Source organism: Anomaloglossus baeobatrachus, chromosome 5 (assembly GCF_048569485.1).
Source record: "Anomaloglossus baeobatrachus isolate aAnoBae1 chromosome 5, aAnoBae1.hap1, whole genome shotgun sequence".
Taxonomy (NCBI): domain Eukaryota; kingdom Metazoa; phylum Chordata; class Amphibia; order Anura; family Aromobatidae; genus Anomaloglossus; species Anomaloglossus baeobatrachus.
The window spans coordinates 510,422,027-510,439,558 of record NC_134357.1 but is presented as its reverse complement, the minus strand read 5'-3'; the positions used below and the strand labels follow the sequence as shown (position 1 = coordinate 510,439,558).

Genomic DNA, 17,532 nt, shown 5'->3' with positions numbered 1-17,532 from the left:
CCAACACCTGAAAAAGTGCATCGGCTCGCTCGGGGGGCGGAGATGTTCTGAAGAAACGAGTCGGAGGACGAGAGCTGAGCTCTATCCTGTAACCGTGAGAGAGAATGTCTCTCACCCATCGGTCTTGGACATGTGGCAACCAGGCGTCGCAAAAGCGGGAGAGCCTGCCACCGACTGAGGATGCGGTTTGGGGAGGCCGAAAGTCATGAGGAGGCCGCCTTGGGGGCGGTTCCTCCGGCGGTCTTTTTAGGACGTGACTTAGACCGCCATGAATCAGGGTTCCTCTGGCCCTTCTGTGGCCTGTTGGACGTGGAGAATTGAGACCTGGCTGAGGGCCGAAAGGACCGAAACCTCGGTTGTATCTTCCGTTACTGAGTTCTGTTTGGTTTGGACTGGGGTAAGGACGAGTCCTTTCCCTTGGATTGTTTAATAATTTCATCCAATTGCTCGCCAAACAGACGGTCGCCAGAAAATGGCAAACCGGTTAAGAACTTCTTGGAAGCAGAGTCTGCCTTCCATTCGCGTAGCCACATGGCCCTGCGGACTGCCACTGAATTGGCGGATGCTACCGCTGTACGGCTCGCAGAGTCCAGGACGGCGTTCATGGCGTAGGACGAAAAAGCCGACGCCTGAGAGGTTAAAGACACAACCTGCGGAGTAGAGGCACGTGTGACTGCATGAATCTCAGACAGACAAGCTGAGATAGCTTGGAGTGCCCATACGGCTGCGAATGCCGGAGCAAAAGACGCGCCTATTGCTTCATAGATGGATTTCATCAGGAGCTCTATTTGCCTGTCAGTGGCATCCTTGAGCGATGAACCATCTGCCACTGCTACTATGGATCTAGCCGCCAGTCTAGAGACTGGAGGATCCACCTTGGGACACTGAGCCCAACCCTTAACTACGTCAGTGGGGAAGGGGTAACGTGTGTCATTAAGGCGCTTAGTAAAGCGCTTGTCCGGAAAAGCTCGGTGCTTCTGGACCGCATCTCTGAAGTTGGAGTGATCGAAAAACGCACTCTGTGTACGTTTGGGAAACCTAAATTGGTGTTTCTCCTGCTGTGAAGCTGACTCCTCTATCGGTGGAGTTGGAGGAGAAAGTTCTAGCACCTGGTTGATGGACGCTATAAGGTCATTTACTATGGCGTCCCCTTCAGGTGTATCAAGATTGAGAGCAACGTCAGGATCAGAGCCCTGATCTGCCACCTCCGCTTCATCCTCCAGAGAGTCCTCATGCTGAGACCCTGAGCAGTGTGATGAAGTCGAGGGAAGTTCCCAGCGAGCCGCTTAACCGGTCTGGGACTGCGGTCCGTGTCGGAGTCCTCACCGTGGGACCTAGGAGTCACCCCAGGAGCACTTTGCTGCGCCGACCGAGGGGGGCCTGGGGGCAATGATTCAACAGTGCCCGGGGCCTGTGTTACCGGTCTGGACTGCAAAGCTTCTAGTATCTTAGCAGACCATCTGTCCATAGACTGAGCCATGGATTGTGAAAGTGACTCAGAAAGTTTCTCAGCCAACACTGCAAACTCTGTCCCTGCCACCTGGACAGTGGAAGCCGGTGGTTCTACCTGGGCCGAGGGTCCCACCAGTGCCTGAGGCTCCGGCTGAGTGAGTGTCACAGGGGCCGAGCATTGCACACAATGAGGGTAGGTGGAACCTGCAGGTAACATAGCCGCACAAGAGGTACAGGTTGCAAAATAAGCCTGTGCCTTGGCACCCTTGCTTTTTGCGGACGACATGCTGTTGTCTCCTCTTAGAGCAATCAGTGAGGGTATATAGCCAAAAGCAAATAATGCGGCCGAACAGAGCAAATGTATACAATATATGGATATATATATACACTTCGGCACCCAGGGGGGCCAGCACCTGGTAACCGGTGCGGCTTACCGACCGCCCACAGCGGTTGTGTGTCCACCAGATTCCCTGCCTGGGCCTCCCAGAGCTGTGGAGCTCGGTCTGAAGTTCTCCACCTGCAGAAGTGATGATAACAATGGCTGCCAGCGTTCTCAGAGGAGGAGGGAGCCGTGGGCGTGCCGCATAAAGTGCGGGAATCTGGTGCCCCACAGTGCTCAGTGAGGGGGGAGGAGGATACCTAAGTATGCTCCAGCCCTCACCGCTGACGTCCAGTCTAGCGTCCCGCCCTTACCCCTGACTGGCAGGCCCGGGGGCGGGAGTATGCGGTACTAGGCCGCAGAAGCCGGGGACTAAATTTAGTAACGCGGCCGGCAAACAGGCGCGGTAGTCCCGGCAACACAAAACACACAGCAGCCGCTGCAGCGTCCGTTACACAGGCGCTCTATGCGCCGTCCCCAAGGGGACACAGAGTACCTCTAAGAAGCAGGGCCTGTCCCTGATGATACCCGGTCTCCTGTCCGTCAGATTCCCCCAGGGGCTGCGGAGGGAGCCCGGTCCCAGTGCATGGTGACCGGTTAGGATCCCACTTCTCCCAGAGCCTCTAAGGGATGGGGAAGGATAACGGCATGTGGCTCCAGCCTTTGTACCCGCAATGGGTACCTCAACCTTAACAACACCGCCGACCATAGTGGGGTGAGAAGGGAGCATGCCGGGAGCCCTGTTAGGGGCCCTCTTTTCTTCCATCCGATAAAGTCAGCAGCTGCTGCTGACTAAAATGTGGAGCTTGCGTGAATGTGTGCCTCCTTCAACACAAAGCATAAAACTGATGGGCCCGTGATGCACGGGAGGGTGTATAGGCAGAGGGGAGGGGTTACACTTTTTAAAGTGTAATACTTTGTGTGGCCTCCGGAGGCAGAAGCTATACACCCCAATTGTCTGGGTCTCCCAATGGAGCGACAAAGAAAAGGTAGTTAAACACTTATCGTGTAGGGGGTCATGTGTGTGTCCCAGAATTGCCCCGGTTTCGCCTCAACGCATTTCTCCGGCCATGGATCATCAGGAGACTTGATATAAGGCTTGCCAATCGATTTTAGGACAGCATATTGTCAGGATAAGGGGGGAGATCTGATACACTGGGATCTCCTTTTAATCTTGCCAGCAGTGGGCCGCCCCATTCCATCTCCCGCTCTCTGTGCGCGCACCAATTCCGTCTGCCTATTCCCCCTCCCCCAATTCCAATTCCCCATATCCTCCCTCTCTATTGCCATTCCTTCCTCCTCAATGGAACTCCCTTATATATACACGGGAGCTATTGTGTAATCAGTACATATCAGTACATATCATTATGATGGTAATTAGTGGCTCCATTAACATATCTTATGGCCACTGATGAGAATTTGGGGATATCGGTTGCTATGAAGTTAAATATAAACTAAAGGTACATCTTTGAGAGGTCATCCGGCCCATATAGATCGTCTCAAAATTGTAGCAGGGCCACATAGGGCATACGTCTTAGGGTTGTGTGGGATGTTCGCTAGAATCTAGGTGCAATATACCTATCCTCCGCCTCCCTATTGATAATAAACACTGGTGACGTCACTGTAGGGGAGTGGTTAAGGGATGTCTCCCTTCACACGGCATTTCTGATGCTGGTCCCCTCCTACTCATTCGGCTGTATGTGCCTATGTGACGCCACTTCCGGTTTCGCTCCCTGGCGCCGCTTCCGGTTCCGCCTCGCGATGCGGTTGTGGAACGCAAGCGGCGTCACATTATGGAGCGCACCAGGGGGCGTTCCCGGATGTACTCAGTGTCATAACACGTGATCCTGGAATATGGATCACGTGAACGGGACAGAGTGCAATTTACCGACATATTTAATAATTGCCCCATCGGACACCTCTCTTATGTATCAGGAAAGAGATCATAGTATATGGTTGGGGATTTTATTCCAACATCATATGATTTGAGGGCATGGTTTGACGTGGATGGGGGCGTGCCTGGGCATGAGGGGATGGGGTGGGCTGATTGGCTGGGGATTGGGGCGGCCCACTGCTGGCAAGATTAAAAGGAGATCCCAGTGTATCAGATCTCCCCCCTTATCCTGACAATATGCTGTCCTAAAATCGATTGGCAAGCCTTATATCAAGTCTCCTGATGATCCATGGCCGGAGAAACGCGTTGAGGCGAAACCGGGGCAATTCTGGGACACACACATGACCCCCTACACGATAAGTGTTTAACTACCTTTTTGTGATTAACCTGAATGATCATATTTGGTTGATTTATGTATTTGCACTTGGTATGCATTGACACTTTATCCTCTATATGTGTACCATTGAGCACTTGAAGCCAGGCTTGTTCATAATTCTGTACACCATATTGCACTATGCACCTTTTCATGCACTTTATTTAATATGCATACCAATTAGTCCTTTGAGTATCTAATGTACGCATCTTGCTGTTGATACTCTTGGTCCCTGGGGTCATATAAACTATACATCCATTGTATCGGATGCATCTCTGGTTTAGATTATACCCCAGAATTACCAGCAACAATTGAGGTTAGTCTGAACCTGGTGGTCATGTGTGGTTGTTCCAGTTTATCTGTCCACTGAGTCTGAATGTACCCTACCTATGACCCTTCACTCTATCTATTATTCACCACTATATTGAGGGTCTATCCAGGGATATCATAGGGTCAGCCACCGCTGAGTGGGGGCGCTATTTTCGCAGATATCAGGGTGCCGACCCCCGCGGTAGGTAGTGGACAGGAGGGAGGGTTATTGGACAGGGTGAGTATCTTACCTTCCTCCCTTTATTTTCCCTTCTTTATATTTGCACAAGGGTTGTGGATTTTAATAAGTAATAATAAAATTGAATTTTAAAGGGTTATATAATTTGTTATGCAACACCCCCTTTTTCATATAGTTTGTTCCCCTCCTCAGGTTGGCAAGATTAGTCTGGCGACAAGCCAAGAGGGTGGTACACTTCGAAGGGGTGGTGGCGGAACTCCCATTATGGGGGAATAGCCACTTCCACACTCTGAGAGATCACCCCTTGGCGCAATTCTGGGCCACTCACAGCGTCAGTGCAATAGGTGATCTTTTTGTCCCGGGAACCACAACCTTCAAGTCCTTTGAACAAGTCCAGATTGAATATAATGTTCCAAGATCACAGTTTTTTAGATACCTGCAAATTCGCACAGCGATTCAATCCCACATACTGAAAATTGGAGTGAGGAAATTGATATCATCACTTCCTATGATAGGTATTCTAAAATCACAAGGACCTCGAGGCCTAATCTCAGCTATATATACTTGCCTGTTGTCGGTGGGGGTGGAATCGGACCCCTGGCCAGCCCACGATAGATGGAAATCTCTAATTCACTCTCTACAGGGAGAGGAATGGGAAGAGATATTGGAATCTCTGACTGCGGTATCCCCTTCGGTTAATAATAAGTTGATTCAATGCTACATTGTCCACCAGGCATACCTTACTCCAACTCGATTATTTAGTATGGGCCGTTCTCGTACATCGGAGTGCCCGAGGTGTCATCTCTCAGGGGCAAATTTCATACATGGAGCTGTCCCAATATATCTTCGTACTGGCGGGGAGTGACATCTCTGCTGACATCGATTGTGTCGATTCCTGTTTTGTGTGACCCTTTGATATGCCTGTTTGGGGTGGTGGAGGAAGAGTCCTGGGATCATTACATGACAATATTCCTCAGAGAGGCATTGTTTCTGGCTAGGAAATTAATAGCTCTGAGGTGGATGGGAGATTCAAATCCAACTGTGCGGTCCTGGGTTAAACTAGTCAATGCAACCATAGTCTATGAGCAGGTGGTATATTATAATAGGGGGTGCCCGGGAAAATTTAACAAAATTTGGGGTTTGTGGAATTCTCCAGCCACACTTGCGGAGGTTTGAGAGATATTATGTGGATAATGGTGGTTCCCGTTAGATGTTGGGATATGAAACACTGTCCAATGGTATATTGAGATATAATAATGGAATGTGGCTGTTGTTGTTCTTTCTTTCTTTCTTCCTTTTTCTATTCCTCTTTCTATCTTGTTTTCAAAATATGGTCATGCTGATAGTTACAGCTGTTCTTATGCTCAATATAAAATTAGATATATATGCAAATGATAAGATAGAACAATGTTATTATCCATACTTCTTAAGTGCTAAAGATATTATGGACTTTATATGACTGTTCATTGTTATATTCAAATATTACTATCTATATACTGAGCTATCTTTATATGGCAAATGTCAGTTGTACCATGTTTGAAATTGTTAATAAAACGAAGTTAAAAAACAAAAAACACCAAACATTCAGACTGAACAATATTCATATTCTAAACACTGATCCCTTCATTATACGCTGCACTACACGGTCATGTGTGTAATAGGTTTCACATGTGAGTGACAAAGTGTCTCTAATTAATTAGCCAGTGTACAGTCATATGAAAAAGTTTGGGCACTCCTATTAATGTTAACCTTTTTTATTTATAACAATTTGTGTTTTTGCAACAGCTATTTCAGTTTCATACATCTAATAACTGATGGACTGAGTAATATTTCTGGATTGAAATGAGGTTTATTGTACTAACAGAAAATGTGCAATCTGCATTTAAACATAATTTGACCGGTGCAAAAGTATGGGCACCCTTATCAATTTCTTGATTTGAACACTCCTAACTACTTTTTACTGACTTACTAAAGCACTAAATTGGTTTTGTAACCTCATTGAGCTTTGAACTTCATAGGCAGGTGTATTAAATCATGAGAAAAGGTATTTAAGGTGTCCACTTGCAAGTTGTTCTCCTATTTGAATCTCCTATGAAGAGTGGCATCATGGGCTCCTCAAAACAACTCTCAAATGATCTGAAAACAAAGATTATTCAACATAGTTGTTCAGGGGAAGGTACAAAAAGTTGTCTCAGAGATTTAAACTGTCAGTTTCCACTGTGAGGAACATAGTAAGGAAATGGAAGAACGCAGGTACAGTTCTTGTTAAGCCCAGAAGTAGCAGGCCAAGAAAAAAATATATCAGAAAGGCAGAGAAGAAGAATGGTGAGAACAGTCAAGGACAATCCACAGACCACCTCCAAAGACCTGCAGTATCATCTTGCTGCAGATCGTGTCAATGTGCATGAGTCAACAATACAGCGCACGTTGCACAAGGAGAAGCTTTATGGGAGAGTGATGTGAAAGAAGCAGTTTCTGCAAGCACGCCACAAACAGAGTCGCCTGAGGTATGCAAAAGCACATTTGGACAAGCCAGTTACATTTTGGAAGAAGATCCTGTGGACTGATGAAACAAAGATTGAGTTGTTTGGTCATACAAAAAGGCATTATGCATGGAGACAAAAAACACGGCATTCCAAGAAAAGCACTTGCTACCCACAGTAAAATTTGGTGGAGGTTCCATCATGCTTTGGGGCTGTGTGGCCAATGCCGGCACCGGGAATCTTGTTAAAGTTGAGGGTTGCATGGATTCAACTCAGTATCATTAGATTCTTGACAATAATGTGCAAGAATCAGTGACGAAGTTGAAGTTACGCAGGGGATGGATATTTCAGCAAGACAATGATCCAAAACACCGCTCCAAATCTACTCAGGCATTCATGCAGAGGAACAATTACAATGTTCTGGAATGACCATCCCAGACCTGAATATCATTGAAAATCTGTGGGATGATGTGAAGCGGCTGTCCATGCTCGGTGACCATCAAACTTCACTGAACTGGAATTGTTTTGTAAACAGGAATGGTCAAATATACCTTCATCCAGGAACTCATTAAAAGCTACAGGAAGCGACTAGAGGCTGTGATTTTTGCAAAAAGGAGGATCTACAAAATATTAATGTCACTTTTATGTTGAGGTGCCCATACTTTTGCACCGGTCAAATTTTGTTTAAATGCGGATTGCACATTTTCCGGTAATACAATAAACCTCATTTCAATCCAGAAATATTACTCAGTCCATCAGTTATTAGATATATGAAACTGAAATAGCTGCTGCAAAAACCCAAATTATTATAAAGAAAAAAGGTTAACATTAATAGGGGTGCACAAACTTTTTCATATGACTGTATAATACTGGTGGATAAAAGAAGACGGAACAAAAGACCTTCACAGCCATCTACACATCACAGGGAGATTTCATGACACTTTCTCTCCATCTACCTGATCATCCTGAGGAACATCGGGATCTTCTTGTTTACAGTCCTGTGGAAGAAGAGGACGGGGACATCTCTCTGGTGTTGTCCTCTCACTGGATTGAACTGGAGGAAACACATACAGGGACTGAATTCATTCTTTACATACAGATAATTATAGGTCGTGTGTATTTAGTCCTGTCTATTACCTGGTGATGTAAGGGGCTGGGGATCCTCCATCATGACATCCTTGTACAGATCTTTGTGTCCTTCTAAATACTCCCACTCCTCCATGGAGAAATAGACGGTGACATCCTGACACCTTATAGGAACCTGACACATACAATGATACAGTCATCCCCCGATCCCTTCATAGCGTTACTGTGTAATGTCCCAGCATTCCCAGCAGTGTCACCTCTCCAGTCAGAAGCTCAATCATCTTGTAGGTGAGTTCTAGGATCTTCTGGTCATTGATGTCCTCATGTATCAGGGGGTGAGGTGGAGGCCTCGTGATTGGGCTCAGGGGTCTTCCCCATTCCTCAGACACAGGGTCCTGACAGCGCTCACTAGAGGTCTTCTTCACTACTGTGTAATCCTGGTTATGGAGAGACACATTAATAAATCTCACTACAGACATTTCCAGAGTCCTCACCTCTCCAGTTCTGTCCATCTGTTATTCCCATAGATAAGAATGATGTAATGTGACGTCATCAGAATCTCTCACCTCTCCAGTAAGCCGGAAGAGGATCTCTAGGGTGAGATGTAATATCCTCTCCGCCATCTTGTCCCTGTCCCTATCCATCCTTGATGGGTCAGTCAGGAAAATTCTCTTATGTAGAAGGTCTGAGAGGATCCGATATTGTAGGGACCTGAATGGGGAGAAGATGACGATGTAACATCAGAAAGATCCCATGTAAGGAATCTCCGGAGCTGTTACCGGCTTCACATGATCACTACATCCAGTCCTGGCCCCGTCCTGCCCTCGGTATAACACACAATCCACCTATAGTCACACAGAGATTTATCACAGAATACAGAATCGGGGCCGTCAGTAAGGCTACTTTCACACATCAGGTTTTTTCCATCAGGCACAATCCGGAAAAAAACAGGTAAAACGGATCCGGTACGGCATCCGTTTTATCCCCATAGATTTGCATTGTTACCGGATTGTGCCTGATGGCTTTGCGTTACATCCGTTTTTTTCCGGATGCGGCAAAATTAATTAAAGCGGCGGCCGGAGGCAACGTATCTTGTAACGTTTTTTTGTCCGGCAAAAAAACCGCATTGCGCCGCATCCGGCCGCTGCAGCGCATTTTTTCAATGCATGCCTATGGACGCCGGATGCGGAAAAAACACATCCGGCCGCCGCATGCAGTTTCTTCCACTGCGCATGCTCAGAAGTGTGCCGCAACCAGAAAAAAAACGGACGGGTCGCATGTAAAAAGTTATGCAAAGGATGCAGTGTTTTCACCGCATCCGTTGCATAGGTTTCACAGCCGGATTGAGCTGCACTGCTCAAACCGTATGTGTGAAAGTAGCCTAACAGATAATGATAGAGCATTAATATCTCCTGATAGTGACAACATGGAGCGGGCGACGGCCATAATGGAGACTGTACAGTAACAGAGCAGCGAGCGGCGTCAGGAGGGAAGTGACCCAATCTAATCCCATACAGACAGATCCTGATAGAGCCGCACAGACGGGAACACGTTCTGTCTCCTGGAGTGTGAGCAGCACTGAGGGGGTTAATGTAATGGGGAATCTCCACACCCCTCCTCCTGCAGAGCCGCACACTGGATATATGGCTGTGACTAAATCCTAGTGGTGAAAGCTCCGCTCCCTCTGCCACCAGGATTTCCCCGCTCCCCTTTATCACACACAGTCTGTTCTCGGCGCCATCATTACCCGACTCTCTCCCTCTCTGCAGCTTCTTCTCCTTCAGCCCGCTTCCTACAAGGGAAAACACATCCTGTAAACTCTACAATAACTCCCCCCACATGTGATCACATGACTGTGACATCATCACAGGTCCTGTAAGCACAGAGCAGCCATCTAATTTAGGGTAGATGCTAGAATGTATTGGCTCCTTCCAGGTATAATCATCATTTGTCACGTGATAGGTGTTCAAAATGCAGCAGATGGTTTCCAGAAAATAAACATGGCTTTTCTAAGTACACGTGGGCATGGAGTTGTTTATAATAGAAGCGGTGGTGTGGGGGTAAGACCCACCCCTGCATGATTTTGGTGGACGAGAGGAAACATCACCACGCCCACCAAGCAAGCTGGTCACGCCCACTAACCTGGAAAGAGCCTGTACATTCTAGGCTCAACCCTGCAGGAGGAGGTATGTGGAGATTCCCCATTACTAGGAACAGGGGGCATTAACCCCTCAGAGCTGGTGACATTTCTCACTCCCTTATAAGTCACTGGTGGATGGTTCTTCTCTTTCTCTGGAGCTTCTGTTATTTCCTGCTGATGTCGCTGTATCTGGGTTATTTATGGGTCGTATTTAATAGAAGGTTCTGGGAGCTATGATACAATACACTTTATTGATCCTGTGGGAAATTATGGTATCACAGCAACACAACTTAAATCATAACAAAGCTGAAGGGAATCAGTGCTGGAGGCGATGCAGGGACGCAGTAGAGAGGCATACACGGGGGTTCAGTGGAAAAAGTCAGGGTTTTATTCACACTGATAATAAACAGAGAATACAAGGCCTTACTTCAGACAGGAATGCAAAGCAAAAGCCCAGCTTGTCACACAGCACAGCAAAGGCTCTGGAGGTGCCAGTCCATTCAGGTGTATCCTCCCCACAGCCCCTGCTTCAGCTTTCCATCCCAACCACCACACACTGAGGAGATCTGGCTGCCTATTTATGCTGTGCTAATCCTGCAGCTGTGTACATTGGGCATTTCCCCAAAAGCCTGGACTAGCAGAGAAGGTCCAGGCCAGGTTTTACCTCCTTCCCTGCTGCTCACCAGTGCAAAAGGCATTTACTAGGAATATATCTCCCATCTACCACCATACCCTTTACTGCGTCACAGACCATATAAATAGTAGAAAGTAGACAATACCCTCACTGGTGCAATGCCAGAACCCCGACACACATTTCTGCTATGTGCCTTCTTTTGAGGGAGTGACATCATACCATAAAGGAAGTCATTTTTGGGCTTAAATAAATGACCAATCATAATGAGCATAACAGATAGCAAGCATAATGAGTTGCCAATGATCGTTGGCACCAGTGAGGCTGACATAGATGTCCTGGATCTCCATACTTGTAAGTCTTATATTCGTTGGTAAGAGCAATCAGGTTTCCACCCCTTAGGCCACTTGCACACATTGAGTATAAGGCTGTTGTAACATGCGTCTTGAACGTTTTTTTGCAGCAAAAATGGATCCAGTGCAAATGCGTTTTCATTTCAATGCATTTGCAATGGACATTTATTGACATGCATTTGCGTGCGGTATAGTCAGGATCCAGCGAGTTGCAGTATTTTAACATTTTTCAAAAACGCTACTTGTAGCGTGGCGTGCTCACAAAGAGTATCTCTCTCTCTCTTCCCCCCACCGGCGTGTGCATTTGCAGGCTGTCACGTTCAATTCCACTAACTCCCGATCACATGACTCCATTGCCCGCCCATGAACTTCAAGTAAAAGGATCCTATAAAATAACACTTGCATTTGCATGCGTTTCTGTGGAAACACAGGATCCACTTTTCCTGCAAAAAAAACGTTCAGGACGCATGTTAAAAAAAAATGTAGTGTGAAAGCAGCCTTAAAGAGTTTTTTTTACCTCTGTATTTGTAGCCAAAATCAGAAGTACATCAATCAGCAGAAAAGTATAATAGAAACACGGGCACCACTGCTGTATTTTTCACCCATTTCCCGATTTTGTTTTAGGCCTCTTTCACACGTACGTGCCTCCGGTACGTTGCTGGTGCGTTTCCTCACGTACCGGAGACACGTACACACGTAGACCTATGTTTTCAAATGGAGTTGGACACACATATGTATTTACGCACGGAACGTTTGTCCGTTCCGTACATACGTGTGTCCGTGTGTTTCTCACGGCAACATGTCCGTTTTCTCTCCGGCATCATGGGTGTCACACGTAACACAATCGGACCACACGGATGTGTTCCGTGTGACACGCACCAGAGAAAAGACATGTGTCTGCGAGAAAAAAACCCAAAACATTACTCTCTTACCTTCTCCAGCCCTCCTGTCTCTGCCGCTGCTGTCACTTGCTGCCGACCGCCGCTCATTATGCTAATTGAATATTCACTTCACTACGGCCGGAAGCAGCAGCAGCGGGGAGTCGGCAGGACCGGGGACCGAAGATCAGTACTACGGACAGCAAAGCCAGGGACAGGTGAGTAGAAAGTTCCCGTTCTCCGTGTGTTATCACAGATAACACACGGAGAACACACATAGGCAATAAACACGGCTCACGGAGGGCAAAACGCACCTCTGACACGTTCGTGAAAAACGTGCATGGTTTTTCACGAACGCGTGAAAGAGGCCTTACAAATACTGAGGTAAAAAACTCACCAAATACTCGTCGCGTGCACATGGCTTTACGGCAGGGGTGGGGAACCTTTTTACTGCCTATATTTGATCAGGCAATTAATTAACTCACCCCTACGGTGGTGGTCGGAGCTGCTTTTATTTGGTGCGGCAATTAATTTTCGGTGATATTGATCACATAACTTTGCAAAAGCAAAGGCACACTGCCGGTCCCTAACCAGTTATTACCCACCATGCCGACGTACGTAGCACACCAAAGGCAGCTCAAAGGAGATCCCTGGCATCTCATTTCTTCATGTAATGTGGTAAGGACAAGAGACGAGTGGTTTAAAGCCCCATGTGCACTGCGAGCACGTGCATGCAGCGTTCAATACTGAACACTGCTTTCACATTCACTGAAGGATTAGGTCTTGACGCTAACTAGTGCCAGCATTCTCAGGACATACATTGTAGGAGTTTGCGTGCAATGCACTCCCATCCCACAGAACTTAGAAGGGGAACAGCATCCCCACTGTCCCCAGTACTGTTATGTGCCCTCCAGAGATGTATATACCCCTCAGTGTGGTCTGTGCCCCCCCAGTGCTGTATATGCCCCCAAGTGATATCTGTACCTCCTAGTGCTGTATGTACCCCCAGTGACATATATAGCCCACAGTGTTATATGTGCCCTCAGTGATGTATATACCTCTCAGTGCTGTCTGTGCCCCACAGTGCTGTCTGTGCTCCCCAGTGATGTATACACCCACAGTGTTGAATGTGCCCTCAGTGATGTCTGAGCCCCCCAGTGATGTTTGTGCCCCCTAGTGCTGTATGCGCCCCAGTAATGTTTGTGCCCCCTGTATATACCTCCCAGTGCTGTGTGTGCCCTCAGTGGTGTATATAACCCCTCGTGATGTCTGTGCTTCCCTGTGCTGTATGTGGCCCCAGTGATGTATATACCCCCAATGCTATTTGTGCCCTCAGTTCTGTCTGTGCCCCCAGTGATGTATATACTCTCCAGTGCTGTAGGTGACCCCCAGTACTGTCTGTGCCCCACAGCCATGTCAATGCCTTTATACCCCCAAGTGATGTCTATGCCCACCAGCATATTCAGCGATGTATATGCCTCAGCGTCTCCTGTGATTTATATGCCCCAACCCTACTGTGATGTATAAGCCCCAACCCCTTCTTTGGTATATATGAAGGAGGGGGGCATCGTGCCGCATGGGTGCCTCACTCCTTTACTAAGAGGTCCCTGAGTGTGTGGATGTACCTGGGGGAGGGGTGGGTGGCAGTCGCTTGTACTTCTCGATTGGCATCCATCTTCTCGTCCTCGGGTGCAAAAGCTGCTATGAAGGAAACACGCAACACCAGAGTTTTCTTTACCAAACTTCCTTTACTTACATTTAACACCTTCATGGCAGACATGGAATTCAACATCTTTCCTTCCCATCTGGGGAGTCCTCTCTCTCCCTCTTCACCTATTTCTCCTACTAAGGAAGCAGCTGTCCCCCTCCCAGCCACTCTGACATAAGTCCTCTGTACTCCTGGTCTGTCCCTTTCTCCCTCTTCCTTTTATTGTCCATTCTATCCCCTGATGGCTGTTCCAAGTCTTCCAGGATGAGCTTGGGCTTCAGACCTACAAAGATGACCTAAGAATCCAGGACTGCCCCTCGCATCTAGGCCCACTTCCTCTTCCTTCACTAACACATTCTGCCTCGACCCTCTAAAAGAAAAGCCACACAACTCTCTTTTTTCTTCCAACTATCATTAACCCTATCTTATCTAAAACTGCACCTAAAATTCTAACTTTTCAATGTGCCTCACCCGCTACCTTTCCACTCACTCTCTTCTAGATCCTTTACAGTCTGGCTTCCGCCTTTTACACTCAACAGAAACTGCCCTTGTCAAAGTGACCAATGACCTATTGACAGCAAAACGTAACGGTGACCACTCTCTGCTTATTCTTCTTGACCTCTCTGCCGGCTTCGACACTGTTGACCACCATCTCCTTCTCTCTATGCTCCATTCTATCGGCCTAAAGGACTCTGTGCTTTCCTGGTTCTCTTCCTATCTTTCTGGCCGTTCATTCAGTGTATCATTTGCTGGCTCCACATCTTCTCCTCTTCCTCTCACTGTTGGGGTCCCTCAAGGTTCAGTCCTTGGCCCTCTTCTTTTCTCCCTCTACACTGCCCCAATTGGACAGACCATCAGTAGATTTGGCTTTCAGTACCATCTTTATGCTGATGACCTACAGCTATAGACCTCATCCCCTGAGTTCACCCTCGCTGTACTACAGAACACAAGTGACTGCCTGACTGCAGTTTGCAACATCATGTCTACTCTCTATCTGAAACTTAATCTTTCCAAAACTGAACTTCTTCTTTTCCCTCCGTCTTCCAACCTTCCTAAACCTGACATCTGCCTCTCAGTGTGTGGCACAACGATAAGTCCTAGGCAGCAAGCCCGCTGTCTGGGTGTTTTACTTGACACTGATCTCTCCTTCACCTCCCACATACAATCTCTTGCCCGCTCCTGCCTCTTGCACCTCAAGAACATCTCTAGAATCCGCCCCTTGCTCACAATGGAAACGACAAAAACCCTCACCGTGGCCCTGATCCACTGTCGCCTTGACTACTGTAACTCTCTATTAATTGGTCTCCCCCTAACTAGACTCTCCTCTACAGTCCATCCTTAATGAAGCAGCCATGGTCACCTATCTGGCTACCCGCTACTTGGATGCCTTCTGTTCTGTGCCAGTCATTGCACTGGCTGCCCATATATCACAGGATCCAATTTAAACTGCTTGTTCTCACCCACAAAGCTCTCCACAGTGCAGCACCCCCCTACATCTCCACCCTCCTCTCTGTCTATCACCCCACCCGTTCACTACGCTTTGCAAATGACTTTCGACTAACATCCACACTAATCCGAACCTCCCACTCCCGGATCCAAGACTTCTCCCGAGCTGCACCAATCCTCTGGAACGCTCTACCCCAAGAAGTTAGGATGAGTCACAACTTACTCAGCTTCAGATGCACACTAAAAACACATCTTTTTAGGGCAGCCTATCGCACACCCTAGCCGAACTAAATTCACATAGTCCCTCCACAACTTCTCAGAACATAACTCCACGTCAAACTCCATGGCACCCAAATGCATCTCAAGGTTCTGGCCAACTGGTCCAGGAAGCCATTATTTATCCCACATTTCCTTGAGATGGCTAGATTGTCATTGTAAATAAGCACTTGTACCTTGCCCCCCCATCTCATTGTAGATTGTAAGCTCTCACGAGCACGGTTGTCTTTTTTCACTCTAAATATTGTAGTTTCTATAACTGTTAAGGGTGCTTTACACGCTGCGACATCGCTAACGATATATCGTCGTGGTCACGTCGTTAGTGACGCACATCCGGTGCTGTTAGCGACATCGCAGCGTGTAACACCAAGGAGCGATGAGCAACGATCGCAAAAACGTCAAAAATTGTTGATTGTTGACACGTCGCTCCTTTTCATAATATCGTTGTTGGTGCATGCCGCTAGTTGTTCGTCGTTCCTGCGGCGTCACACATCGCTATGTGTGACGTCGCAGGAACGACGAACATCTCCTTACCTGCGTCCACCGGCAATGAGGAAGGAAGGAGGTGGGCGGCATGTTCCGGCCGCTCATCTCTGCCCCTCCTCTGTTATTGGGCGGCCGCTTAGTGACGCCGCAGTGACGTCGCTATGACACCGAACGCACCTCCCCCTTGAAGGAGGGATTGTTCGGCGGTCACAGCGACGTCGCTGAAAATGTATGTGCGTGTGAAGCTGCCGTAGCGATAATGTTCGCTACGGCAGCGATCATCAAATGTCGCACGAACAACGGGGGCGGGTGCTATCGCTCACAACATCGCTAGCTAAAGCACCCTTTACTTGTTTGTATATGATCCTCCTGAATTGTAAAGCGCTGCGGAATATATTGGTGCTATAGAAATAAAGATTAATATTATTATTAACCTAAGCCTGTAGTACCTAAAATAGTCACTAGATGGCAACATTCCTATCTTGATGCTAAACCCATCTAACGTGCAGTATATATAATTTACAAATTTACATGGTTCTATCACACATACATAAAATACAAGACAATCATCAATATTTACATTACTGAGAGGGGTTTGCAACACCAATATATATGCCCCAGCTCGTCCTGTGATATATATTCCCTCAGCGTCTCCTATGTGATGTATATATAGCAATCCTAATGTCTCTTATGTGATGTATATACAGCAATCCTAATGTCTCTTATGTGATGTATATACAGCAATCCTAATGTCTCTTATGTGATGTATATACAGCAATCCTAATGTCTCTTATGTGATGTATATACAGCAATCCTAATGTCTCTTATGTGATGTATATACAGCAATCCTAATGTCTCTTATGTGATGTATATACAGCAATCCTAATGTCTCTTATGTGATGTATATATAGCAATCCTAATGTCTCTTATGTGATGTATATACAGCAATCCTAATGTCTCTTATGTGATGTATATACAGCAATCCTAATGTCTCTTATGTGATGTATATGATTTACAAAACTGTTATCACAAAGAGTTGACTGCGCTCCAGACCGAGACAAACCTGGAAAAGCAGTTGTGAGAAGCAACATGATCAATATGACCTAACATCACAACGGCACCAAAGAGAAGGAGCTCCAGGCACCATAGTAGGGGTGAGTTAATTTGATCAAATATAGCAGGGTAATTATCAAGTTGATAATTTTGTGCGGCCCCCAAATAAGGGTAGAAATTTCCAAATCGCCCTTGGCAGAAAAAAGGTTCCCAACCTCTGATCTACATAAAGATGGCCTACGCTATGAGAAGATTGACAACACCCTGAAACTTAGCTGCAGCACATATAGAGGTTTAACAAGACCAGTTGCACTCGGAACAGGCCTCACAATTGTCGACCAAATCAAATCCAGAGCTTTTCTTTTCAAAGTAGACATATTAGTGCT

At 46.9% G+C, this 17,532-nt stretch overlaps 2 protein-coding genes across 2 annotated transcripts in view; both read right to left on the bottom strand.

Moving 5' to 3' along the window:
• The window catches only part of LOC142311979 (uncharacterized), a 90,294-nt gene extending 80,294 nt beyond the window's left edge, over positions 1 to 10,000 (bottom strand). Inside the window, exon 1 of the mRNA XM_075350850.1 lies at positions 9,923 to 10,000. The gene's annotated coding sequence lies outside the window, so the exon portion shown is untranslated. The remainder of the gene's footprint in view (positions 1 to 9,922) is intronic.
• LOC142312859 (uncharacterized) overlaps positions 1 to 13,969 on the bottom strand; it is a 56,084-nt gene extending 42,115 nt beyond the window's left edge. Inside the window, exons 1-4 of the mRNA XM_075351844.1 lie at positions 13,835 to 13,969; positions 8,433 to 8,612; positions 8,227 to 8,350; positions 8,046 to 8,143 (exon numbers count right to left, since the gene is read on the bottom strand). Of these exons, the coding sequence (XP_075207959.1) occupies positions 8,046 to 8,143; positions 8,227 to 8,350; positions 8,433 to 8,612; positions 13,835 to 13,969 (537 nt within the window). The remainder of the gene's footprint in view (positions 1 to 8,045; positions 8,144 to 8,226; positions 8,351 to 8,432; positions 8,613 to 13,834) is intronic.
• Positions 13,970 to 17,532: the final 3,563 nt, after the last annotated feature.